The sequence below is a fragment of the Sebastes fasciatus genome, chromosome 8, assembly GCF_043250625.1.
Source record: "Sebastes fasciatus isolate fSebFas1 chromosome 8, fSebFas1.pri, whole genome shotgun sequence".
NCBI lineage: Eukaryota > Metazoa > Chordata > Actinopteri > Perciformes > Sebastidae > Sebastes > Sebastes fasciatus.
In genome coordinates, this window is record NC_133802.1 from 9,497,174 (window position 1) to 9,523,057 (window position 25,884).

At 42.3% G+C, this 25,884-nt stretch overlaps 2 protein-coding genes across 5 annotated transcripts in view; one reads left to right on the forward strand and one right to left on the reverse strand.

Annotated features, from left to right (window-relative positions):
• The window catches only part of plagl2 (pleiomorphic adenoma gene-like 2), a 43,349-nt gene extending 35,450 nt beyond the window's left edge, over positions 1-7,899 (forward strand). For 2 of the 3 annotated variants that reach the window (XM_074643217.1, XM_074643216.1), the window contains 3 exons: positions 1,092-1,291; positions 1,387-1,888; positions 3,958-7,899. In XM_074643217.1, the coding sequence (XP_074499318.1) occupies positions 1,542-1,888; positions 3,958-5,422 (1,812 nt within the window). In that variant the 5' untranslated portion in view covers positions 1,092-1,291; positions 1,387-1,541 and the 3' untranslated portion in view covers positions 5,423-7,899. The remainder of the gene's footprint in view (positions 1-1,091; positions 1,292-1,386; positions 1,889-3,957) is intronic. The other variant, XM_074643218.1, reaches the window with a different exon arrangement.
• Positions 1-25,884, reverse strand: part of tm9sf4 (transmembrane 9 superfamily protein member 4) — a 68,192-nt gene that overhangs the window by 35,507 nt on the left and 6,801 nt on the right. The window contains exons 6-18 of one of the 2 annotated variants that reach the window (XM_074643215.1): positions 25,728-25,851; positions 25,435-25,556; positions 24,915-25,026; positions 23,882-23,952; positions 23,528-23,660; positions 23,187-23,268; positions 22,975-23,050; positions 22,689-22,772; positions 21,917-22,092; positions 21,723-21,786; positions 21,351-21,470; positions 20,757-20,846; positions 19,756-19,953 (exon numbers count right to left, since the gene is read on the reverse strand). In XM_074643215.1, the coding sequence (XP_074499316.1) occupies positions 19,804-19,953; positions 20,757-20,846; positions 21,351-21,470; positions 21,723-21,786; positions 21,917-22,092; positions 22,689-22,772; positions 22,975-23,050; positions 23,187-23,268; positions 23,528-23,660; positions 23,882-23,952; positions 24,915-25,026; positions 25,435-25,556; positions 25,728-25,851 (1,404 nt within the window). In that variant the 3' untranslated portion in view covers positions 19,756-19,803. Of the gene's footprint in view, positions 1-19,055; positions 19,954-20,756; positions 20,847-21,350; positions 21,471-21,722; positions 21,787-21,916; positions 22,093-22,688; positions 22,773-22,974; positions 23,051-23,186; positions 23,269-23,527; positions 23,661-23,881; positions 23,953-24,914; positions 25,027-25,434; positions 25,557-25,727; positions 25,852-25,884 lie in introns of those variants that run through there. The other variant, XM_074643214.1, reaches the window with a different exon arrangement.

Sequence of the window (25,884 nt, forward strand, 5' to 3'; positions counted from 1 at the left end):
AAACATGTAAATATATGCATCTGCAAAAGCACTCAAAGCAGATTCCAGCATATTTGCTACGTCTTTCTTAACTCATTGACCTCTGACGCAGAAAGGATGCCATTACCTTGTAGACCTTGTGCGTGCGTGCGTGCGTGTGTGTGTGCCTTCTGTCACATATGCCCACATGTGTTTACAGTACTTATAAATGCATACTGGGTTCACGTGACCGGTGCTCGGAGCACGGCTAACATTGTGATCAGCATTGTGTCCGCTCAACCTTGGACTTAACTGGTTGTGTTAGCAAGCAGGGGTCACAGAGGTCACTGAGGGTAAATAAGGGAATGCAGAGATGACAGGAAGAGAGAGTTAAGCGGTCTCTCGGAAACATGAGGTAATGTAGTTTGTGGTGTATTTCAATAAACAACTGCAGGACAGTAGCTGCTTCGGTGCAGTTTGCGGTCCCGCTGTAACCTTTTTTCACCTCAAAGTTTGCAACCGTCTTCGCTGTTGTGAAGAATTTGTTGAATTCAGGTAAACAGGTAGTGCTGATTCTAGGGAGAAGGAGGAGTTTGTGGCATAAACACTAGACTGTCCACCCCATCCATCCCCCAACCGCCACAACTCCTCTCTCTACCCTGGGGGTAGTGTGTGTTTCTCCCAAGGATTACTGGAGCCTTATCCAGTTTCATAACATGTACACACATAAACACACACGAAGCTGGCTCTGTGTGCACTATTCTGCAATCTGAAGACGTTCACATTTGGTTGTACAAATACAGGTATTATGCTCTGACTGTGATTGAGAGTCATCATTCACAATTTTTGCTAAAACCTTTGCAGTTCGTTGTCATGTCAGTCAGACTTATCGTTCAGCTCCCCCTAGTGAGCTCAGAGGAAAACTAGCTTCTGAAGTGGAACTTGCAAATGACATATTATGATTCAAGTCAAGCCTGTTGAGTTACAGGCTTGAGAGGTTTCATTTTCAACTTTGTTGTGGGTTGTCGTCCACATCAGTACATTGTGTTACAATTTTGCCAAAGCTTTAAAATAAAAAGGACGCTGGAGTCACTTTTTGTCAACTTACCTTTATGTTTGCTCTCTCCTTGCAGGACAATAAAAATGCAGAGCAGTGTTTCCCACTCACCGCCAACCATAGCTGTTGGGACTGGGTGAGGAGGAGAGGACAAGAGAGTGAAGGAGAGGAGCGACTGTAGCAGAGAGAGAGAGAGAGTGAGAGAGAGAAAGAAAGAAAGAAAGAGAGAGAGAGAAGGAAAGTGCAGAAACAAAAGAAGGACAAGTAGTATTTCAGGTAAACAGTTAGCTTTTTTTATAAAAACATGCTTAATGATGCCACAAACGTAGAAACAGTTGGCTTCAAAGCTTGTACTTTCTATCTCACCGCAGATTTTGGCTAACTTCGATGTTCCTGCTGAATCATTGGTCCTTCCTGTGAGCAGTTGAGCACCTTCTTTTTCGACACCCCCCCCCGTCCCACATTGAGCCTGCAAGGCAGGGGAGCCGCAAGTGAATTTTCATGGCAGCGGCACTCTAGGGCTGCCATGGCAGCTGCTGCCGCCGATGCCTCACACCGTATTACCGCACTGACGCCGGAGGAAGAAGGACGACGGACTGCCGCCAAGCTGTTTGGGAGCGCTGCCCCGCTGCCACGGATAGAGAGAGAGAGAGAAAGAGAGGGGGGGAAAGAGAGAGAGAGAGAGAGAGGGAGGGAAGAAGAAGGAGAAGAGGTAGGGAAAGCGTTTGGGAACGAGTGTTTGGTGTGCGGGGCCCTGTTCGCCTCACAGGAGAAGCTCCGACTTCACACCTCGAGTCACACGGGGGAGAAACCCTTCCACTGCTCACAGCCACACTGTCCCAAGGCCTTCAGCTCCAAATACAAACTCTTCAGGTACTGAGAATTAATCATATCGCTCAATTCACATCACATTCACATCATACAGTACGATGCATGGCTTCTTTAGCTTTCTCAGAATCCCGGATGAGCAACTTGAGAAAGGCTATCATTTTTTTAAACTTTTATTCAATATGTGTGAACCTGAAAAAGTTTGATCTTCAGAAAGCAGTAACTGATTTTCAATTTTAGTGTCTTTCAGCTCGTTGTTTTGGCTTCACTGCCCGCAACTAAACTGTTTTGGTTCAGTCTCACAGCTCGCATTAGGCTGGCAGCTGTTTTCAGGGAGCTCTGACCCATTGTACATTACTTTCCCTGCTCCAAACAGCAGACAAAGTTAGTGAGTGGCTGATGAACATAGTGGAGCATTTAGCAGCTAAATAGCCAGATATTTCCCTCAGTTGGTGGAGACCAAAGTCAGAACTAAAAGGAGAAGGATTATTGGACTTACATTCATCAGCTGAGCAAGAACTCAACTCCAAATGAATGATAATGTCAAAAAAACAATCATTGCAGATTTAAGAGACTAATGCCTCATTTCCACTGCGTGGTTCGACTTGACTCAACTCGACTCAACTCACTTTTGGTACCAGGTCCTTTTCTCTGTTTTGTTTTACACTGCAGATAGTACCCCATTAGTGTATAGGTGGGATTAGTGTTTAGGTGGTATAGCGGTACCATGTGAAACTGCTGTGACATCATCTTCAATGCCACACTTGCTGAATCCTTCCATCTGCAACCAAACAGTGGAACCTCTGCACTTTGTTACGCCGTATTGTGCAGCGTAGTTTTGCGGGTCGAGTGAATACAATATTTTCGGTCCCTATTGACGGTAGCTTGGCTATTTCAAAATGGAGGGTTTATGCAGGACGTCTTGTGTCTCGCTAGTGATGATTCTCTCTGGCCCTGTTCACACCTGGTATTAACATGCATCCTCAGTTATCGGATCACAAGTGGACAGCTTTGAGGGTGTCTGTTCACACCTGGCATCGGAATGCGTCTCCCCATGCGTCTTCAGTGGCCACTTGTGATCCGATCTCACTTCCCCGCCACATATGCAAATAAACACGTAGTAAACACACGGCTAATAGCAGCCGTTGTGACGTAATATTACATGAATGTCAGTAGTAATATCCTACATATTCGTTAATTCTCAAAACAACAACAGCGGGGTACAGCGCTCCAGAGAGCCGGGGAGGACAGAGAACAGTTGGGCGGGCGGTCGGGTGTCAGCTCCGACCGCCGACACATCTCCGACAGTATGATAATAATGCACTTTGCGTGCCTAGTCTACGTACGGTGGAGCACAGAGGTCGTTTCCTGGCGGACAAGCGCCCGTGTCTGCTTGTTTATTCACCTGAGGGGCGCGGTGATCCCGTGGATCCCAACTGGACATCAGATGAGTAGGCGGTCCTTAATGTGGCCCAGGACGCATTCGAGTACACACTGCTAAAAGAATGTGGTCATATGTGGCCCAGACCACCTCTGAATGTGGTCTGACAGATCCGATCTCAGTGCGTCCTCAATGCGTCTTGAGTGCGTTCACACCTGTACTTAAAGCTGTCCACTTGTGATCGGATCACTGAGGACGCATCCTAATACCAGGTCTGAACAGGGCCTCTGACCAATCAGCGGTCTGCAGTGTTTTTACTCCACCTTCTAGTATCGCTTGGAACCTCGACTGAGGTGGTTCCAAAAAAGTACCAGGTACCAGGTATCCACAACTTCTGCTTATGGAAAACCAAAAGGGAGCGAGTCGAGTTGAGTAGAGCCGTGCCGTACCATGCAGGGGAAATTTGGCATAAGTCCCAAATTCATCAACATACCAGGATGTTTGGAATCCCGTGAATCACAGGAAGTGGTTCCAAAACCCATTTTGGGTCCTGGCTGCAAACCACTGTGACTCATTTATGTATATATGGACACAAGGGGTTTGACTGAGAGGAATTCATGCCTCACTTTAGCATGCACACTACTGACAGACTGCATAACAAATGTGACAATAAGACAAGGATTGTGTGACTTCTCCTAAAACAATCTCTCTTTTTCATGTGTTCCTTTTGCAGGCACATGGCCACACACTCTCCGCAGAAGACCCATCAGTGTTCGTTCTGTGAGAAAATGTTCCACCGCAAAGACCACCTGAAGAACCACCTGCAGACCCATGACCCCAACAAGGAGGCCTTCAAGTGTGAGGAGTGTGGGAAGCACTACAACACCAAGCTGGGATATAAGCGCCATGTGGCCATGCACTCTGCCACAGCAGGGGATCTCACCTGCAAAGTGTGCATGCAGAGCTATGAGAGCACCCCCGTGCTCTTGGAGCACCTCAAGAGCCACTCCGGGAAGTCTTCGGGTGGCGCCAAGGAGAAAAAACACCCGTGCGACCACTGTGACCGTCGATTCTACACACGGAAGGATGTGAGACGGCACATGGTGGTCCACACAGGCCGAAAGGACTTCCTATGCCAGTACTGTGCCCAGCGCTTTGGCAGGAAGGACCATCTGACACGCCACGTGAAGAAGAGCCACTCGCAGGAGCTGCTGAGGATCAAGACGGAGCCTCCTGATATGTTAGGTCTTTTAGCTTCTGGGTCACCACCTTGCTCTGTGAAGGAGGAGCTCAGCCCCATGATGTGCGGCATGGGTCCCAACAAAGACCCCATGATGGGCAAACCGTTCCCAAGTGGGGCCCCTTTTCCGATGGGCATGTACAACCCCCACCATCTCCAGGCCATGTCTAATTCTGGGGTGGGTCACCCACACCCGTCCCTGATGCCTAGTCCCTTGTCTGCTGCTATCGGCATGGGCTGTCACATGGAATCCCCTGGACCTATTCACCCACGCTCCCATCACCACCACCATCATCACCACCATCACCACCACCACCATTCCCCTCCGCTGCCCACACACCACCAGCCTCCGGCTCCCCAGCAGCAGCACCAGCCCCAGCAAGCCCCCAAATACCAGCTGGGATCTACCTCATACCTGCTGGACAAGCCCTTGAAAGTGGAGATGGAGAGCTTCCTCATGGATCTGCAGAGTGGCTCGCCAGGCCCGGTTCACTCTGTAGAGCCACATGCTGCTGCCTCACCCCCCAAGGACGGACTGGAGCCCACCTCGGGCCTGGTGGACGAGCTTTGCGGGGATCACCTCCTGTCCAAGAGCCCTGCGATGATCGCTGAGTCTCTGTGTGCTGCTAACATGGACTTCTCCCACCTGCTGGGCTTCCTGCCCCTCAACCTGCCTCCCTACAGTGCCCCCATGAGCACGGGAGGGCTGGTGATGGGATACACCTCATCCGCGACCCCCTCCTCTTCTTCTTCCTCCTCTTCCTCATCTCTGCACGCTGTCGAGCCCCACGCCGCAGCAGCTGCCACGGCACCTCTTACCTCTTTGCAACCGCAACCTCAGGAGCAGCAGAGCTCCAACGGGGGTCTGGGCCTCGGACCCCTGCACCCCCTTCCACCAGTGTTCAGCTCCAGCCTTAGTACCACCACGCTGCCTCGCTTCCACCAGGCCTTCCAGTGAGAGAGCCAGCTCTCGGCCCAGCCCTGCCCAGCCAGGATAGGCCTCCATACCAGCCTCAGCTCAGCTCAGTATGGATATTTTGGGCTGTGGTTCTTTACAGGGCCTGTTGAAGAAGTTGGAGAATTAGAATAATTAAATACACAAATGAACACTTAGAAGCCTTAAATGAAAGTGCACAAAAAGCTTTTGATTGAGCCTGAAATGGAAGTTAAACCCCTTTGAGCAAAAAGGAAAAGGTGAGAAAAGAAGTTGAAGCAGCTTTTATTTGGGCTCCCCCCCTGCCCCCCCCCCATCCTATAGTTATAACAATGTATTAACCCATCCTTTTATATTTCCATTTATTTCCCCTTTTATCCCTCTTCCATCCCATATTTAGTAGTATAGAGGGCAGGATCAGTAGGCCAAAAGGCGTGGTACTGCATACTTTAAGTAATAATATAAAAAAAAAAAATCAAAGATAATTTCTAGTGAAGATTATCTGTCTTGTTGTGACCCAGAAAAAAATAGTTTGAAGTGGATATTTTGTTTTACTTTATTTTTTCTTTTCCAAATGTAAGAACATAGTAGAATGTTTCTCATCTTGAGTTTTGAACCACCCAATCTAATAACATAAACGTCATGATCAGTACAGAGAGCCTCTCCTCTCTCGCTCTCCCAGTGAAGGAATGAAGAGATATAGACATTGTGTCAACGATTGAACCTTAACTCTAGAATCCTCCTCTAGATGGCTAGACTAGAGCCACAAAAGCTCCCTCTGCCTCTGAAAAAAAGTGCTCTTTAAACAAGGAAAAAAAATTAGATGTATGTCCCTATTGTTTAATTAACTGTAAACTGTGCTCCGAGAGTCAGTTTGGATGAAAATAGCTCACTGAATGAAAAACTCTTATTATATGATTGATAAGAGACCTGTTTGCTGCCAAAGGCTGCGTTCACATCAAATCAGGCGTTGCAGCGATATAGGGCAGGGTTGTGTGGTGGTGTGTGAAGTGTCATTAACACCAAGCGACTGCACAACGATTCACGTCTTTCGTTCCCTCGTGGTTGGGTTGGACAGCTCGGGATCGGCACTTATGTGATTGGCCACCGCAGCCTGACGTCGGGTTGTGTTTCTTCAGAAGTTAATTCTGTTTTAACTTTTAACTGCAGGACCAGGCGGCAATCTCCAGTTCTGAAAAGTGAAGCCAATGCTGAAGTGCCTTAAACTTGCATTCTTCCTAACAGCCAGCAGGGGGCGACTCCTCTATTTGCTAAAAGTAGTCTGATTGTATAGAAGTCTATGAGAAAATGAGCCTACTTCTCACTTGATTAATTACCTCAGTAAACATTGTAAACATGAGTTTATGGTCTCAATCACTAGTTTCAAGTCTTCTTCAATACAGCATAATGTTCATTTAGTAAATTATGGTCCCATTTAAAGTCAGATAGACCATAAAGCAGGGGATAATTTAGGGCGCGGCTACCCTTTGATTGACAGGTCGCTACCACGGCGTTGTCCAGCCTGGGAGTGTGCTTTCAGTTCATGAAACTTAATTACCGGTATAACCCCTTTTAGTCGCCTAAAATGTCTTATTCAATTTCCGGTTGTACTTAGCTCCACCACAAGATGTTGATGGCCAAAATTCCAACCTCGAGGTTTCAAAACCGTAGTCCACAAACCAATGGGTGACGTCACGGTGATTACGTCCACTTCTTATATTCATGTCTATATGCGCAGGATGCTGTGTTTTTTGTCCGGCACCCTCCTGCCCGCTGCCGCAGGTTAAACGCACGACATTCAAATGAATGGGAGACGCCTGATTTGGTGTGAATGCAGCCAAACCCAGAGACCAGTCACACACATGGCCACACATTTTTAAAGAAAAGGAGAAAAAAAAGAAAAGAAAGAAACTCGAGTGAAAGTGTGTGAGTTGGTTGAAAATGATGTAATATCATGCTGGCTTTTTTTTACTGTTCCTGAAGAGAAGCACTTTTTTTATTTTTATTTTTAGCAGAAGGCACTTGACCTTGTCTCCTTTCCTCGTGACTTCTAGAGGTTCTCAGAGACTTTCTCCTCACTCTCCTCCCTTCACCTGTCTCCTCCTCTAACAGTTATCTTTAAAAGTTCCCATGAGAATTGCATAATGATAATTGCAGCCGTTACTTGGCTGCCCAACATACCTAAAAAAATATATATTTTTGGAACAAACACATCTTTAGGCAGTCTTTTTAAAAAGAGAAAAAAAAGATGCATCATCATGGTAATGATGAACCCTGACATATGTGAATGGTAAAAAGAAAACAACAAAAGATTTCAGTGACAGATGAGTAAAAATGTGTTAAAGAATGTTATTGCAGTGTACGAAATATCTCAAAAATGAATATTATTATTGCTTTTATCTCAGTAAGGTGTATTTTAGGTAGACGTATTAAAACTAAGCGATGATGTTTTTGATGTCTGGCAGGTTTACATTTGTGTGTATCTTGCTTTTTTTTTTTTTTATCAAACAAATGGATGAAGTATTAGCTTTTTCCCTCAAGCTTTCTCTGTCATATCCAATCTTTACCTTTACATGTACTTGAGTTAGTATAGCGGAATCAGAACTGTGGATGGGAAATATCCATAGAAGGCTGTTAGTGGCTTAATAATCAATTAGGATTTGAACTATAGATAGATTGTTGGGATGCTGACATTGAAGGCCTACGAGTCTATGACTGTAGGTCTTTATCAGTGGATTATGTAACCCTCTGTGCTGCGGTGAAATCCCAGCTGATTTCACTACGAGTTCAGTGGTATCGGATGTCTTGGAGTTTAGATCCTTTCTAACCATTCACCACCAGCCTATAAAAACCTGAGCCCAAAGTTAACCTAAGTGTCAAGTGAAATAGGTGCTCTTTATCTGATGTTCTGTCTGTGGCGTGATCAACACCAACTGGCGTATCCATAACTTCAGCTCATCTGCATCATCTGTGATTTGTTGCGGAAATATGGATCCAGTCACAGAAGAAGAAGGCCGGTTCACTTTGCCGATAGCAGTCGTCATGCCACAGGCGAGCCCCTATCACCATTAAAAGTTGAGTAAAAGCAAAGAAAGAAAAAACAGGAAAAAACATAGCACATAAAAAAAAAAAGAAGAAAAATAAAATACATGTTGCTGCTTTTAGCTACGGTTGCTGATGGACAACAACTGTAGACCACTAGAACATTTAAATTTTTTGCAAGATGGACAGCGAGCTGAAAAACATGCACAAAACCGAACCGACAAAGTGTTCATCATACCCGGGCCCCATCCCCTCTGTACTCCTCCTCCTCCTCCTCCTCCTCCTCCTCCTTCTCCTCCTCCTCTCTCAGCTGCTTTGTAGAGTCAAAGGTAAAGGGTCTGAAAATACAGCGATATCCAGAAGAACGCAGTCACCGAAGTCCCAGGCTTTGACATTCAAAGCACAGGGGGGACACATGACTGGCTGCACAACTTGGGGTATTGCTCATAGTCATATATTTGTTTTGTTTGTTGTCATATGATATATTATTTTCTGTTTGTATAAAACAGGACCTCGAAAAACAACACAACACATCACCTCATTTTTATTTGTTTTATTTTTCTTACCAAAACCTGGGGAGAAGAAACTACATTTTTGCACAATTGCTTGTTACAAAAAAAAATACTACGTGTGTTATCTGATTTTTTTGATACTGTAGGACGTGAAACCCCGACGGTGAGCAGCTGACGGCCCCTGCGTGGTTGAATATTCCCCATGGGCTGAAAACTCAGAATCAGCAAGCACTGATGTAGGAGAAGCTTCCCCACAGTCTAAGACTGTTTTATCACAACTTCATTGCTAATATCGTAGATTTTATTATCGAAGTTCTGAACTAATTTGAGACTTATTTTACACATATTAGTCTGCCCCCTGGAAAGTCATTATTTTGATAATGGCTCTTGTTAAATGATCAAACTTTTTATTGATCCTAAATGAATTAGCTGTCGGCACCTTTCTGAAGATTCAAAATTGATCTTTATTATGAGCTTAAAAAAAGGTTTTTAAGAAAAACCCTCTTGGCTTATGCCAAATTTGTAGCAATCAAATTGAGCATTTATACTTTTGTAACAAATAAGTCCTAAAAAAAAAGTTAAAGAAAAGCTTTTGGCATGTTTTAAGTTTGTCCTCCCTGGGTTTCTGTGAGCTAATCTGAATTCTAGCACTTTCAACCTTTAAAAAAAAAAGAGTATTTTTCTTTTAAAATTTCAGCTTATATGTTCATATGTTTTTAATTTTGTATTGATCCTGTATATGTATGTGCCATTAGTTTGATGTGTAGACTTTATCAACCTTTGTGTATTTCTCTTCTCCAAATGAATAACAGTATTTTTTGATAGACTTTTCACTAATATCGTTCTAAATAAGAGCCCCTTCTCCTTTGAAACCTTTTTGTTTTTGTTTTTGGGTAACCAGCTTTGCCTTCTCTCTCTCATAAATGTATCTAATCAAACTCTATAGCTAAGTGCTTGAAGAGAACAGCAACAACATGTCTGTTATTCTGAGGCTGTGAGACCGTTGTCAGGAGAGTGTCAAAGCCACAACCTGACCACAACCTGCCATTGAAACGCTATTGCAACAGAGACCCATCTGCACGCCACTTTTAGCCCGTGTAACTGAAAAAGAAAAGTCAGGAGTGACCCCAAAACATAGCACTTAAAGCTTTCAGGTCACTGAACTGCTTGTCCCTGCCAAAAGGAACAACTTAATGCTGATAATGACTCATATGTATTCAGTTTCATATGTTACAAGAATTACAGTTTCTGTTCTCCATTGTGAAGTGGGTCATTGACGTGGCTTTCGATTAATGTTAGAAAACAGAAACTCTTCAAGTGATTGAGTATAACTTTTAGATGTTTTAAGGCAGAAGTGAAAAACGTGGCAGTGCGGTCAGGTCGTACTCGCTCTGAAACCCTGACAACAACAACGGATCTCACACCTATTGTACCACCTGAGCTCATATTGGTGTCATGTTTCAGAGGAGTGATTCACCCAGGACTGGGTCAGTCATTCTTCATAGTGGAATCATTCTGGGGAAATGGGCCCTGTCTCTGGACTCATACCCAGATTGTATGGAAGCTCATTTCCGCAAAGAAAAGAAAGGAGAAAAAAAAAACACGAAAAGTTAGGCAAGATAAAAAATAAAGATACCCATGGTTAATCAAGCATTTGACTTATCAAGTCAAAATGATGAGGTACTAAATCAAAAATTATGAGGTACTATGTTAAAATTGTTACTTATAAGTCAACATTATCAGATTCAATGTCAAAATTATGACTTATAAGTAGGGCCGGGTATCGTTTAAAAAATGATGTCAGTACCAATACCAGTACCCTTAGTGATACCGATACCAGTAGAATACTTCTTTTGATACCCATCATGTGTATGGAAGCTGTGTATGTACGTTCCCTCCGCACACCAGCTCAAAGCCGCTCCACTCAAATCGCTTCAAAAAGAAACAAGCTGCGTTGTATTTTAATCAGGGCTGTAGGCTACCGAATGTCTTTTTTTAAATATTTTTTTATTTTAAGCTTCTATTGAGGTTTTTGGATGAAGCTTCAAATGTCTGTCATCATATTTTTAGTATTAATTTTTATTAAATCAACTTTCTTTATTGAATATAACTCGTCAGTTTCGTTTAATGCTAGACCGCCCCGTTAATGCGTCCTTTGTCTGCTATGTTCAAATGTTGTTTTTGAAAGGCTAAATACCAACAAATATGGATTGAAGCAGAATATTTCGTTAGATAAAAACCATGTTGTGAATTTTGGAAATGATTACAACGAAGCAAAGATTGACTCTTGGGCTTTGCAAAGCTCTGGAGTTATTGGAAATATTTGGATCACGCGAGTCTGAAACAGCTGCCGTGCACAATAACACTGATACATCCTGGGTTGGGTTCGCTCGGGCATGCCTCGAACTCATAGCGTGAGCGGTACCAGAACGGAATTGGAGCGGGATGGAGCGGGAGGTAAAGCGATGCTCCATCCAAAAATCCTTGCGCACACATGCTCTGACAAATAGTCATGTTTTTCTAGATCTGGGCACTAAAAGGTTTTGAACTGGGGTTATTTTGGTTAGTACCTTGAAAATATCGAGTAACGATACCAAGCCCTACTTATAAGTCAGTATTAGATTCTAAGTCAATACTAAAAACTCAAATTTTGACTTACCATCTAATCATTTTTATGTCTGACGAAGAAAACAAATGAAGCCTTTAAATTTTGAATTAGTATCATAATTTAAATTTAGTAAGTGAACATTGTTAGTATCGTCATAATTTTGAGTTAAGAAGTCAAAATCTTGACTTCTACTTCTGTCGTAGGCTACTACACACCGGGCATACATACAAAATGATTAGTTGTTACTACAAATTTATCACTAAATTTGACTTGGTATCTCATCATTTTAACTTACCGTCAGTATCAGTTCATCAATTTTTTCTTTTCCTGGCAAAAATGGGCTTCCATAGTGTTAGATGACACAAAAAGTTGAATCCAAGTCAGCACGACTCTGAAACACTTACTGCTATAGTACAGAACCTCCCGTGACCTCTGACAGTGACCTCTGACAGTGATGTTATTCTGTTTCTTGGCTTGGCTGTAGCTCCATTACCTCGACCTGCACCTACTAGGGATGCACTTATCCTCACCTTCTCCTCTTTACTACTAGGTGCAGAACACAAACATTTTAAGGGAATTTGTTCATCAGTTTAACTGATTTGATTTTAATAATGCTCTCTCTTTCTTTCCCTCTCTTTTTTTTTGCTTTTAGTAAGATACTGGGTACTGTCTGATGCAGGCAACATCCACATGTAGTTTTATATATTTCTAGCTTAATGTAAGTCTTGCATTCCAACCTCTTTGTGTATCTCGTTTAGTGACATAGCCCATTTTATTTTTTATCACTTGCTATTACAGCCACCTCTGGAATAAAAAGGGTGAAAAAAGGTGAATGAAAATAGAATATTTGCATTCACTTACACTATTTTATATAGCATGGAGTTTATCAACTACAGGGAGAATTATATAAATGATGTGCTTCGGAGAAAGAAAGAAAATGAGAATACTTGCTTTTTTGTTACATATCTCACATGCAATCAGTTGCTGCAATGTAGAAGTGACAGATTTGTATATTGGTTGATCCAAAGAGATGATGAACACAACACCAGAACTATTGACTTATTGTACAGTACAGTGTATCTTTGAGTTGTCATGTGTTATGTTGAAATGATTAAAAGACAAACCAGCGGTTTCATACCCTCTTTGCATTCTATTTGTTCGTTTTTTTATTATTATTTTAAAGAGTTCTTCATTTTCTTTTGTGAAATGTAAAAGCCCAGTACAAAAGAAGAGTATCAAAAGTCATAATTCAAAGTTATTTAACTCGTTAGATGGCCTGAGTACCATGGCGGACACTGTGGTCATGTCTATAATGTATTCTTTTCTTTAGAAATGTGGGAGACATTTTCTATTGTTAAAAACTTACATTTTTTAGGTTGATTCTAGAAATCCATTGGAATTTTATTTTTTGGCCGAATCAAGAGCGGTTTGAAACAATTTAGACCTTTGACCTCCATTGACCTTAAAGACCGGGGGTCTCCAACAAGTAGCTCGTGAGCTACCAGTAGCTTGCTACCAGTAGCTTGCTACCAGTGTCTGAGTGGCTCACTAAAGGTTACAAGAATATGGACATAAATTTGATAACACAAAGTCACATTGTAAACCAGTTTAAATGTCTATCCAATCAAATTCACAGACATTGCGCCCCCTTCTGACACAAAAGGATTATTTGCCAATCGGCCGGCAATTAAACAAGTTGCGCTGCTTTCGAATTTCATGACATCGGCGACACAGTAACATTAGACGATGTTAGCAGACCTAATCTCTGAAGTCTCTCCTGTTACAAGATTGTCCTATTCTGAGAGCACCAGACAGGCCTATAGGCGGTTGAAGCGCGTGAAACCTCTTCCTTCACTCTGGTAATATTAGTCATTTGTGTTTTTAAAACAATTAACCTTTTTTTTTTTAACTTATATAGGCCTACTGTACAGAGACTATTTTGGGGAGTGATATCTGAGCTGGTAGGACAGCCTGTGTGTGTTCTTCCATCACATTCACTTTAGGACATTTCTATTTTACTGGGGACTCTGCAGACTCTACAGCTGAAGTATTATTCTCATACTCCCTCTATAGGCAGTCAACACATGACAGTGTGGCGGTACCGATTCCCCCAGACATCAGTTGATCAGGCAGAAGACTGAGAACCAGTTCCCATCCACATAATAATATAAAATAAAATGCCTCCTTAATAATAATAATAATAATGAACAAATGCCTCTACAATAAACAATTGAGGAAACTGAAATATTGTTTTTATTTTCCCTTTTACCCTCCTTTAAAGTTTCCCCAAATGAAATAGACTAAAAGAAATGGGTGTAAAGGGTTTCAGTGAAAATCAACAAATTAATAGAATAACAAAATAAAGCCTGCAGGCGCTATAGGCTATCGTGAGGCTAAGCCAGATCCTTGCACAAATAGCACCTAAACGTCCTAGTGCAGGTAACCTAATTGAAGGGTATTTATTTTGTTTCCCCAACTAGGATGGACAACCGTCTCAATAAGCAAAACACAAAAGAGCACAGAATCTCAAAAGGGCATAAAAAAAGACCAGAGTTTCTGTCTTGGCTGTTGACAGATGTTGCATTTAGTGAAGGAGAGATCAGAATGACACTGGATGGGTGTGCAGTTTTCCACCTCTTTTAACCCTACAGAAAGGGCGTCGTTACACCCTGATTGGCCAAGAGGGGAATGCACCAAGCTGCTCTCAACTATCATTTAAGAGCCGGTCCCCACACCCTGCGCAACAGGTGAACTGAATAACCCTCAGCAATCCAACCAAAAAAAAAAAACACCCGGGAAAAGGGAAATGACAGCAAGCACCAGAGAATAATAAAATGTCTACTATGACCAAATCTCTATGATTCACATACTATTTAGATTTTAAATGAAGAGGTTATACAATTTATTTTTAAAAAGTTTCAAATGCCATCCCAGAATATCTCAGGATTATCTGTCTCTGTTGGCTTGTGTCCCACAGTGTGTCTAACTCTCATATTGGACCAGGGTCTGGATTATGTCTCAGAGAGCTGCACCAGTGAGCCTGCATGCATAGCTGAGTGTCAAGACTACCCTAATTATAGTACTATGGAGCTAACCTATACTTACATCAACTGAGCTGACTCTCACACATACACTTATCGGGATGCCAACTGGGCCATAACTCAAGAATAGAAACTCTTTTGGTTTCGTAGAATTTTCTTATAGAAGGAACCTGGAGAGCTCGTAAAAAAAGGATTTGAGAGGACCGCGACACCACAACACAGACTTTGTCACTTCATCATAGCCTCCTACACACTGAACGTCTCGGAGACACGGAGGGACGAACCTGGAATTAACACCTTCACAAGTACACAGAATAGACATCTCATTTAAAGGGCTACTCCAGCGGTTTAGTACTGCACATCCATAAAGATGGGGGGGGCAAGAGACATTGAAGGTGCTCTATACAATATATATAATGTATACACTGCATATATTTATTACATGGCTGTGTTGAATACTTAATTCTGATTGGTTAATCATGGCGTTCTGCGGTCTGTAATTTCTTTATAGCAGACCGTTGCTATGTATAACAGACCGTTGCTATGGGCGTAGTTCTGATGTCGGACTCTGGCGGATCGTTTTTGTGTCAAATTATTGATTTCTGAAGTAAGTAGCTGTGTAATATATAATATCCAGAGCATTAATATAGCAGAAAACAATATTGTAAAGGAGAGTGAAGTCGCTCTCCCCCTGTGTGTTGTAATCAGAGCTTCTCTGTGCTTTGTTGACATCGCCGGGCCGGCTGCACATGCCTTTTAGTGAATGTGAGCGTGCCCCACTAACTAGCTCATGGCTGCCGCTCTGCACTGCTCTCATACAGCGGTTACTGCTGATAACCGTCCCCACCAACATTGGAAACGTAGCAACCACCCTCCGGTTAACACTGTTAGCTCTGTCAGCAATGTTGCCGCCGCCAGCTCATCCGTCGCCATGTTGAGAGCTGTGAGGAGGCAATAGAAATGCTCCCAATCTCGCAATTAGCACCTTTAACAAAAGACTGGTCAAAATGCCGTCTTCTAAACTCTACGCCCCAGTTTGTAATACAAGACCGAAGGTGCTTTCAGACAGTGATTAACAGTGTGTCAGTACTCCAGCCTGAGACTGACCTGCATGTGTAAAGGTGTGTTCAGACCAAACACGGAGCGAATTTTTCAAACGCCGTGATTACACACAAAGTCAATGCAAAGGTGTAAATAATGACTGCGAAGTTTAAGTGTTTCAACTTGAGCTTCAGATTAGCATGACGCTGTGTCACGAAAGCCTATCAGCGTTGATTCTCCTGACGTCATCGAGAATCAGAAATGGAGAACAAACTGAAGCCGTGAGTGGGAACCCGGAGCTCTATGACTCAACGTTAGTGCTGTACAGAGACAGAACAACAAAGGAGTGAGCTAAGCCATACGATTAGCCTACATGGTAAGTTCTGAAAATATGTATTACATGATTCATGGTTGATGACAGAAATAACCTTTGCTAAGGTATGTGGTATGTATGGAGGTATAAGGAAGGAGTTGACGCTGTTAAGGGCGAATATTTGTGAGTTGCGAAATACTCCAGTAGCCGTATTCGTGCGAGTGACTCGAGATGAAAACTTGCTTTGTGTTATTGGTTTGAACACACCTTAAAAATGAAGTATATTTTGTTAACACAGCGGAAGCTGATTTTCATATTCAACTTGTCATCATTTTATTGTTTTGTCATTGTACATTTTTGTAATTGGACATTCTGTAAAAGAAACAAAGAGAAAAGTAACAGAAACAATTTCCTTTTGAGTCATCATGAGCTTCATGCTTTTGGCTAAAACGATGACAGGATCATTACAGAGAGCGCCACAAACAGCGAAACGCAACAAATACAAAGCTGTTTTCTTTTATTTACATTGTAAACCCCTTGATCATACCAACGCAACGCATGACCCGGCCTTTTTAAAAGTCTATGTGTAAAAAAATCTCCCCAGGCGTGTGCACTTCAACAGCAGGAGAGGAGTGTCAGTCTGCCTTTACATAAGACAGCAGCCAAGTGTCAGCGATCAGTAACTCTTTGACGTAATACAGAGGGTGCAGGGCGGCACAGTAAATAGGAGATGGTATCCGAGCGTCTGATGGGAGTGGAAATAAATGAAAGAATAAATGGTCAATACATGAGTACACTCATTTGAATTGAGGACACCTCCGAGGCTTTACTGAGCGGTCATGTCCCCGTAGCAAGTGGCGGGCGGTAACTTAATTTTGTCCCGTCTTGCTCTCTTCAAGCAGCTCATCTAACAAGTGTTGGGTTGGCTACATTATAATGAAGGCAGACGAGGGCACAGGAGAATGGGTCATTCGTTCATTCAACCGTTTTGCCCCTGGAGAATCAGGGTTGATCTCTGCACCTATCCCACTTCAATTCTTCACTACAACCAGTTTGATGGTAACTACGAAGACTGTGATGGACTCAGAGTTCCTTGCATGCTGTATGAGTTTAGTTTCCTTTAATCTTTTATTTTTAGGGGCTTGTGATGCTTGATGAAAATTATTTCCTCTGCTTGTTGGAATTCAGTCTTTAGAATGATCTATTAGGATTAGCATCTGGCCTCAAGCGTCCACCGTTAACTACATTATAATAACATACCAATGTTCTGTTGGACTTGTGTTATCTGTCAGAGGGCACCAGAGAATGAGAACCGTTCTGTGATTGAGATCTATATAAGAGGGTTAGAGCGTTGTTGTTGTTCTGCCTGTTGTCTTTAAAGGAATAATTCATCATTTTAGGAAATACGCTCGTTTGTTTTCTTCCAGTTAGATATACGTTAAATATGAAGCTATACCTGCAGCAGCCGGTCAGTTTAGCTTAGCATCAAGACAGGAAACCGAGGAAGAAACAGCTAGCCTGGATAGATTTTGCTGCCAATGGACAGGCTAGCTGTATCCCTGTTTCCAGTCAATGTGTTAAGCTAAGCTGCTGGTCGTATAGCTTCATATTTAACGCACGTTTTGAGTATCAATCTGGTTATCTAACTCTTGGAAAGAAAGTCTTTGCCAGTGACTCCCAAAATGACATATATGACCGTTCTATTTAAAGTTGTGAAACGGTCGCAGTTTTAAACACGTAAAATTTAACTATTTACTTGGGTTTAAGAAAAGGTCGTAGTTTGGTTAAAATAAGTACGCAACATAGTTTCTGTTACGTATGTGACATGGTTACGTACTAACATAGTTACATATGCAACTTAAAACAACTTTTGGTTTTACACAGGACACGGACAGCTGCCTCTTTTTTGAAAGTCCCGTGTTTGTTTGACCCATCTATCCACCCGGCCTCCTCCCTACGCAGACTTTGTCCCGCTTTATAATAGACGTGTTAGACGTCGACCTCTTGTGGTCCTAGTAAGTCAGACTTCCTCCTTTACTCCCACCATAATCGCCACTTGAGGTCTCCATCTAACGACAAACGTAACATAACAAGGTAAATAATAAATAATAAGGTAATAAGCTGCTTTGCACAGACAGCTGTTATTTTGGCGTATTTCACAAAATGTCAAACTATTCCTTTAATGTCACGATTATGATGCAATGTGATTAATATATACCGTGTAGTTCAGCTACAGTAAAATACATTGGTCGTCTCTGGGAAGCCCTTAGCTCGAGTTGCTTGTCAAACAACACTTTTAATCAGGTTCCAGCCATGCCCTCAATGCAATTTTAAGGTTTTAGCTGAAAAAAATCTGATGAAACACAGATAAAATATAACCATATTTTGTGGTCACATGTGAAAAAGGAGGGGGAAAAAAATAACATGAGCTGTAATTCAAGAATACATTATTACTATACAGATCTATTAGGACCACTGGATTACATTTCAATGCTCTGCAACCCATCCAAGCACTGTCCAAATTATACCTACCACTATCGGTAGAAACACGCAGATGTGATCTTGCTGGCTATGGTTTTTCTCATATTATACACAAAATGTATCATACATTAGATTCAAACTTAAAGAAATGAGGCGTCATTTCTCAACAAAAATGGTCCTTTGAATTAACCTTCACAAAACAGCAATTTTGCACTCGCTTTGCATTACTGCATAGTTCAGCAGGCATCCAGCACTGCTAAGGCTACACTGACGGCATGGTTAATGAGCGGAAACGTTTCTACTTCTTTGTAAGTTTCTACTGGAAAAAGCTTCAAACGCACACATTTGTGTTGTAGACCAAATATAAAAGGATACTCCTCCTTGTCATTTTTGTGTTGACTGTAGCTTTTCCTTTAATCCAAACTCCAGTGGCTTCACCCAACAGTCCACTGCTTTAGGGCATCGGGTTCATAGTCCCATTCGGAGCTGTTCTGCATCATTTAGAGCAAATTGTCCAATATTTTGACGTTTATAAGAGACCCATTGTTTTGGAAGGAGAAAGGAGTATCTTGATTACAGTCGTGGTTAACATGGTCACACCAGGACATGGAAACTGGAGTAAAAATAATAGAACATTTAATTTACCCTATCTTATGTTACAATGTAGAACTTCCCAGCATTATTTCCACCCATATCAGTTCAACACAACAAAGTCAACACCATAACCACAGTTAAGACTCCCCAATCCTTCCCTGATCTCCAAAGTCTCTGAAATGAAACCCACGTAACGTTTTGAAAACAGAGACAATGGAAAGAGTAAAAACAGAATTTATGGAAGGAAATCAGAATGAAATAGCTTTGCAGAGGATGATTGAAAGACATTAGGTCAGCGATAAATCCTGTGACGACACAAATAAAAACCTGGATAAGTTAGACTCAAATAACAAATGAGAACAAAAAATGTGCAGAAACCGTTTGTTTGACAAGCTTTGGCCCACTGTGCTGTGTGCAAGGTGAAAGAGCAAGAGACATTAACTGTCCCATCAGAGGAGAATTGCCTCTGAGTCTCGGTCCTGGAAAGAAGAGGGGGGGGATAGAAGAGAGAGAGGGAGAGGGAGAGAGAGGGAGAAAGAGAGAGAGAGAGAGACAGCTGGTTTAGCTCTGCCACCTTGCTGTTCTTCCCCATGAGGCCAGTGGGCGGGGCTGTTGTGCCATAAAAAGCACCCCTCTCGTTCCCTCTACACACAAGTCAGTGCTTGTTGGACATGAGGAATAAAAAATATATACATTAAAAAAACAGAATGTGACGGGAAAAAAAGAAAAAAGAAAAAACCCAAAACAACGACAACAGCAGCGAGAGCAACCGCTCAGTCGATCTTGACTGCAGCATAGATTTTCCTGATGAACATGTAGGCTGCGTAGAAGCCAATCGTGCCCGTTAGCAGCCAGAACGACAGGACCATCAGGGTCGTGTAGCCGAAGTACAAGAGGGAGGGGATGAACTCCACAATGTCCAGCTGGGGAGAAGTCAAGAGAGGAGGAATCAAATTCAATATGCTGTTCATTTCAAATCTTTTTTTGCTAATCATTTTCGAAAGACATTTTAAAAATGGTAAAAAAATCAAATCAGCAGATGCTGAGATATTCTGCTTTTAGTTCTCTAGTAGAGCCCTTTTCAGTCATGGAATACATTACGCTGCAGGTTTCATCAAGTTATCAATATATACCTGTACATATACAGTATATATATTAATCTTTTTGTCATTCAGACAGAGGTCTCTATTACGTTAATGTGCAGCTTTAATCAGACATAGCAGAACAATTGTGCAAAATGCGCCACAATGCTCAGGTGATATTTGACTTATGGTGCACGAGTTGGAGCGGCGTCACAGCGATGGAGAGGCGTGACATCATTTGGAGCCAGAGTCTGCGTGTGATTGGGCGGTGGACAATCACAGCTGTCAACCATGATATCGCACTCCTTTTTTATATCATCAAATAACTAATTAACCTCTTCCTCTCCTTGAGAGGCCTTGAAAGACTTTTTCAGAGGCTGTAGCGGCCTCAGTTTTAGAGCTAGAGTGAAGTTGCACTTTTCAGGGAGCTGTCATGTCGTCCATCCTGATGACATCGTCAGAGATACTAATTATTTCATTCAATGAGACAACATGTGTCATCATTCCAATGACTGCTGCAAATGATAATAGTATGTCCGAATAAAAACAAAATACTGATTTCTTCAGCTGCAATCTTCTTGGCTGCAATAGAATCAAAGAAGATCTGGTTATCCGAGATGTCTGAAGCAGCCTCTGGCTTTTACCTTGTTGACGAAGTAGAAGACGGCATAAATGAGGACGTAGAACGCTGAGCCTCCTGACACCAGGAAAGTTCTCCACCACCACCGGTAGTCCTGGTAGTGAGGAGAAACGGAGAAACAGATGATGCAGATAAGGTTCAGTCAGAAGCAGCAACTGTGTTTACTGCTGGATAATGTTGGCAACACACATTTTTGGTTCCACAACCACTAACTTCACTATACTTGAAGAAACACCATCCTATACTTAAGAGAATTTTTTATAAAACACTTCGTCCACGCAGCAAATTCTACTTTCTTATAAGATATTGTTATTAAGTTGTAACTAATGGCTTTATTTGTTTGTTATTACGCGGCTTTGTTGGATACTCGATTCTGATTGGTCAGACAGTCCAGGTCGTGCTGATTCCAACAATTTGATGTCTGCGAGTACCAGAATCCCTCCAATGCTAAGTTCGACCACCTACCCTCCTACCCCCCCGCCTAAAGAGCTGCAGAGCATTGGCAATCTTTTTAGTCAAACACTTGCCATGCAACCAAAAGAGAAAATGACCATCTACTGCACTTATGTGCATTCACACCTAGCCCAAATGAACTCACCTCTGCACAGAGCTGGAAATAAACCATTACAATGCTGATCTGAGAGCAGGAGACCACCAAGATGATGAAGACCAGAAACAGGAAGCCAAAGAGGTAATAGAACTGATTCTCCCAGATGGCCTGTAGGTGGTGACACAGACACACACACACACACACACACATTGATCTTGACATTAGTGCATGTGAGGACAAAGCCACTGACTTCACATCAGTTACGTATCTCTTAATGTAATAATAAACTTTTAGACAATGTAACTACATTTCTAACTGTATTAAGTTACAGAAACACAAACACTTGTACAGCATTGAAAGAGGATGTGATCTGGCTTTGAACTGATCACAACACATTTAGAGCAGAGCAGTTGTACTCACGCTGAAGATGAAGAAGAGCTCAATGAACATGGCACCAAAGGGCAGGATCCCGGCCATCAGGATTCTAGTGGAAACAAATAGAAAACATTTCGGTCGCAAGAAAGCAACTCAAACTCAAAAGTTCAAACCTTTACATTAAGAGAACATCCGCCATCCTCAGTAAAAGTTTAAAAGCAGATTGGTTAAACACTCACCCTACAAACTTGTTCATGTACCAACGCTGCTCTGGGACCTGCCGAGGGATCTGGTTGGTGCGTACGGGGTTATCGTAGGGCTGTTTGCGGAAGCCAAAGTAGTAGCCCAGGTAGACCAAGGGCATGGAGATACCAAACCACATGCACAGCAGGGCCAGCATTGTTGTGAAGGGAACCTGAGGTGGTGAGAGAAGAAAGCGGGGACACAGAGATAAAGGATGATGTTTAACAATTCATGTGATTGTACTGATAATCTTAAAATTATATGTTAAACCACTCAGCTAAATGCTCTGAATTTAAGGCTGTCCCCAATACCACTTTTGGGGCTTTGACGCTTCAGTGAGAAATATTCAAACGGGGGTGGGGTGTGAACAATAAGCTTTAGGTTACAGAGATTGCATCATCAAAAGGTACAGGGCGGTTCACTGTAGGCCAAGGGTATCTCCTTTTCTTTACGAGCATCCGTCTCCTCTCACACTTCACCCACTCATTCAAGTCAGTAAGAGAAACAGATCTCAGTCAGATATACATCTGCTAGAAAACGTTTTTTCTCTTTCATGGCAGGTTGTGTCGGAGTAAAAACCGAAACTGATTTGAAGTTACATAGCCTCACTTGAATATGTTAAAAGTGAATCTTTCCTTTAAACAAAAGTATTACAAGTGATCTGTTACGACTCTTATGTCAACGTAGGAATTACAATAAAGTTATTAGATCTAGCAAGCTTGAATGTTGAACATTTTAAATTCTGTGTATCTGAGTCGTGATACTCACTGCGCCGGAGGAGTGTTCTCCCCAGATGAAACAGTTGAGGATGAAGCAGATTCCAAAAACCACGGCAGGATACAAAGTTGCTGTCTACAGGGGAGACGAAACAAACACAGTTAAGCCTCTCCGTTCACAGCAGCACCAATTTACAGGAACACTTCTTCATTAAACACATAACAAGGGGGTTGCCTTGTTCGCTGATCTCCAAACAATCTTTGCGTATGCAGTATTGAAAAATAAGCAGATACACTAACTCCGGAGTGATGAGAGATTTAGGTTATTATTGACTTACACAAAACGCTCCTTTCCTCCACCGATGGCCCTTCAGTGTACGGTACAGTCTGCCAGCAAAGTAGCCACCAAATACACTGGAGGAGAAACGTCCACAGGAAAAAGCAATGTTAAATCAAAGAAATGCACTGTTTGAAAATAGACCACCCATTTAAATTCCTGTCTCTTTGGGATTTTCTTAATGAGGATTAGAGAGATGGATATGGCTCTTACCCCATGAACATGAAGAGGAAGCAAGAAGTGGTCATCAAGGCTCCTCTGCTGGATGGAGACAGCATGCCCAGCATGGCAACAACTATGACGTACACACAGGAACACGTGGTGGTTAGAACATTTCATAGATTACAATGACATTGTAGGGCTGGGCGATATGGCTTATAAATAATATCTTGATATTTTTAGGCTATGCCGCGATATACGATATCTCGCTATTTTCACATTTTCTCTAAAATAACATAACTGTTTGATTCAACCCTTTGATGCGTATGATCATACCAGACTGATCACTGTAGTCAAGATCTACAGGGAATTGATTAAAGAGAAAACAAACTCACAGATGACAATGAGGATCATGCAAAAGAGCTGGATCCCTGAGCCCAGCAGAGAGCTGAGGATCATGGGATACTGAGGCGGCCTGAAGACATCACCGTGGACATTCTTCCATCCTGACTCTTCCATGGTGTCCTCCTGGTTAGATAGGAGAAACATCGGGTCAAATGCCAGGAATAAACCGATTTAATAAATGTCAAGAGCCCCAAATCTGATTTCAGTAACACTAAAATCAGCTACCCTGAAATCAAATCATTCTGATCTACCGGTATACAATTTATCAAGACATTAAATGCATTCTTCCCCCAAAAGACCTGGAACCAAGCAATCTGTCTTTTGTCAGGTGTGTGTTTTCTTACTATGTCATCCTCTCTGTTGTAGTTAGCAATGTCCTTCCTCAAGGTCCTGATAATGATCATACTCAGAATACCTGAAAAAAAGCAGGGAACGAGAAGCATGTCAGTCAGCTAGAAAGACAAGACACCTCAACACTTCCTATGCTGTAATCAAATTATGGATATGACATAATACAGTATAGATTTTACATCACATTCCAAAGCTTTAAATGTTTCCAGAGTCCAAAGAAATGTAAACAAATCACAAGGTCAATGCTATGTGTTGCAATTTCACCAATTGAAGGCAATATTAGACATAAAATGTGTATTTACTCTGTGTGATTTCTGCCATGGGCCTAATGACTTGTGCGTAATTTACACTACGCAACTTTAGCCCCCGATTGTCCAGTCGCCAAAAGTTTTTGGAGCTCCCCAACAAAAGCCCAAGATCAGAGCAAATCAGCGTTGGCTTGGCGCTCGAGCGCCGACACATCGCAGATATCTATCAGGGTAAATATCTGGACCTGTTTGGCAGCTACAGCCAATCAGAGCGCAAGACACAGGTTGAGGGGAAACCTGGTTAACAGTTAGGAACTACTACTGTATGTGTCACATTTGCAACACGGACAAAGTTGTTGTTGCACCTAGAGGAAACAGGCAATAAACAGTGAAGACGTGCAGAAACAGGCTATGACTATAAGGAAAGTTACACGGACTGCTTGAACAAAAAAAATCCCGTCTAGCGCATGGCATTTACCGTGTCCCTTCTCCCATGTTTTCATGACAAAACATAGTTTAGAGACCAGACATACACATCGGGGATTCCTCCTGGTGAAAGATGTCGTAGTATGTGACCCAGTCTCCGGTCAGTCATGTAGTGGGAATACCACGACTTTAAGAATCCCGTTTACAAGACAGCAAGTTGTGTAGTGTGAGCAGTGCTGTGACCTGACCACTTTGAAAGTCATGTAGTGTGAACTTGACTCTGCAGTACTTTAGTTGTGTTGATATGGACATTTAAGAGATGACAGTTGCACTGAGCAGAAATTGGACATACCAGACAGGAAGAAGACGACCACCACAGAGTTGACTATGGAGAACCAGTGGATCTGGACATCGCTCATGGTCAAATACGTGTCCCATCGAGACGCCCACTTCACCTCGCTCTCCTGCATGGAGGAGATAAGACATTTATCTAGCTTTATTTAACCCCTCAGCCTAGAAAACTGAAACAGCTGGGGAAAAAATACAGGAATTTTATAATCTGATATTGTTGCTTTGCAATTAATAAACCAGAAAATGTCCAACTGGAATCTGTATTTGGACAGTTACACATTTTCTATTGTTTTGACTTTGTAACACTGGATTTTAAATGAAGAAGGGTCTAAAGAGAATCAAAGAGAGCCAGCAATGATCACATGGATAAAAACTAATGAACACGTTTTAATTTCAAACTAATCCCTAGTTAAATACAGCAATTTGGGTGGTTTTACGAATTTATTCAGGGTTACAGACTGGCCTGACTTCTGGTTACAAGACGTTTCAAGTCACTGAGAATCCATGCAGCAGTCACTGACCTCCCAGCGGACAGAGTAGGTGAAGAGAACCTCGTTCTCCTTGGTCGGGTCAATCTCCTGTGGGGCAGAGCCACTGGCCTCAGGCAAGGTGCAAGTCTTGTCCTTTTCCACAGCCTTCAGATCTGAGAATACATACATACAAGTATTACAAGAAGCGAGGGATGACAATTTTTACTTAACTGGCCACGTTGGAGGCAACACTTGTGTTTTCCTCCTTCTACTTTTTAAATCACCATAGGTCAGAAAACATTACACAATCTCAAGCTATTCAAAATCAGTGTGTTGACACCTACCCTCTACTTTTACACTTTGGGGTATGACCTCAAATCGCACCACCCTGTAGTTGTGAACTTCTCCTTGCTCCAGCTTCTCCTTGTGGAAGTACAGGATGAATGACAGGTGGTTGTGCAGATAAAACTGTAAGGGAGAAAAGAAGGGGCAAGACAAAAA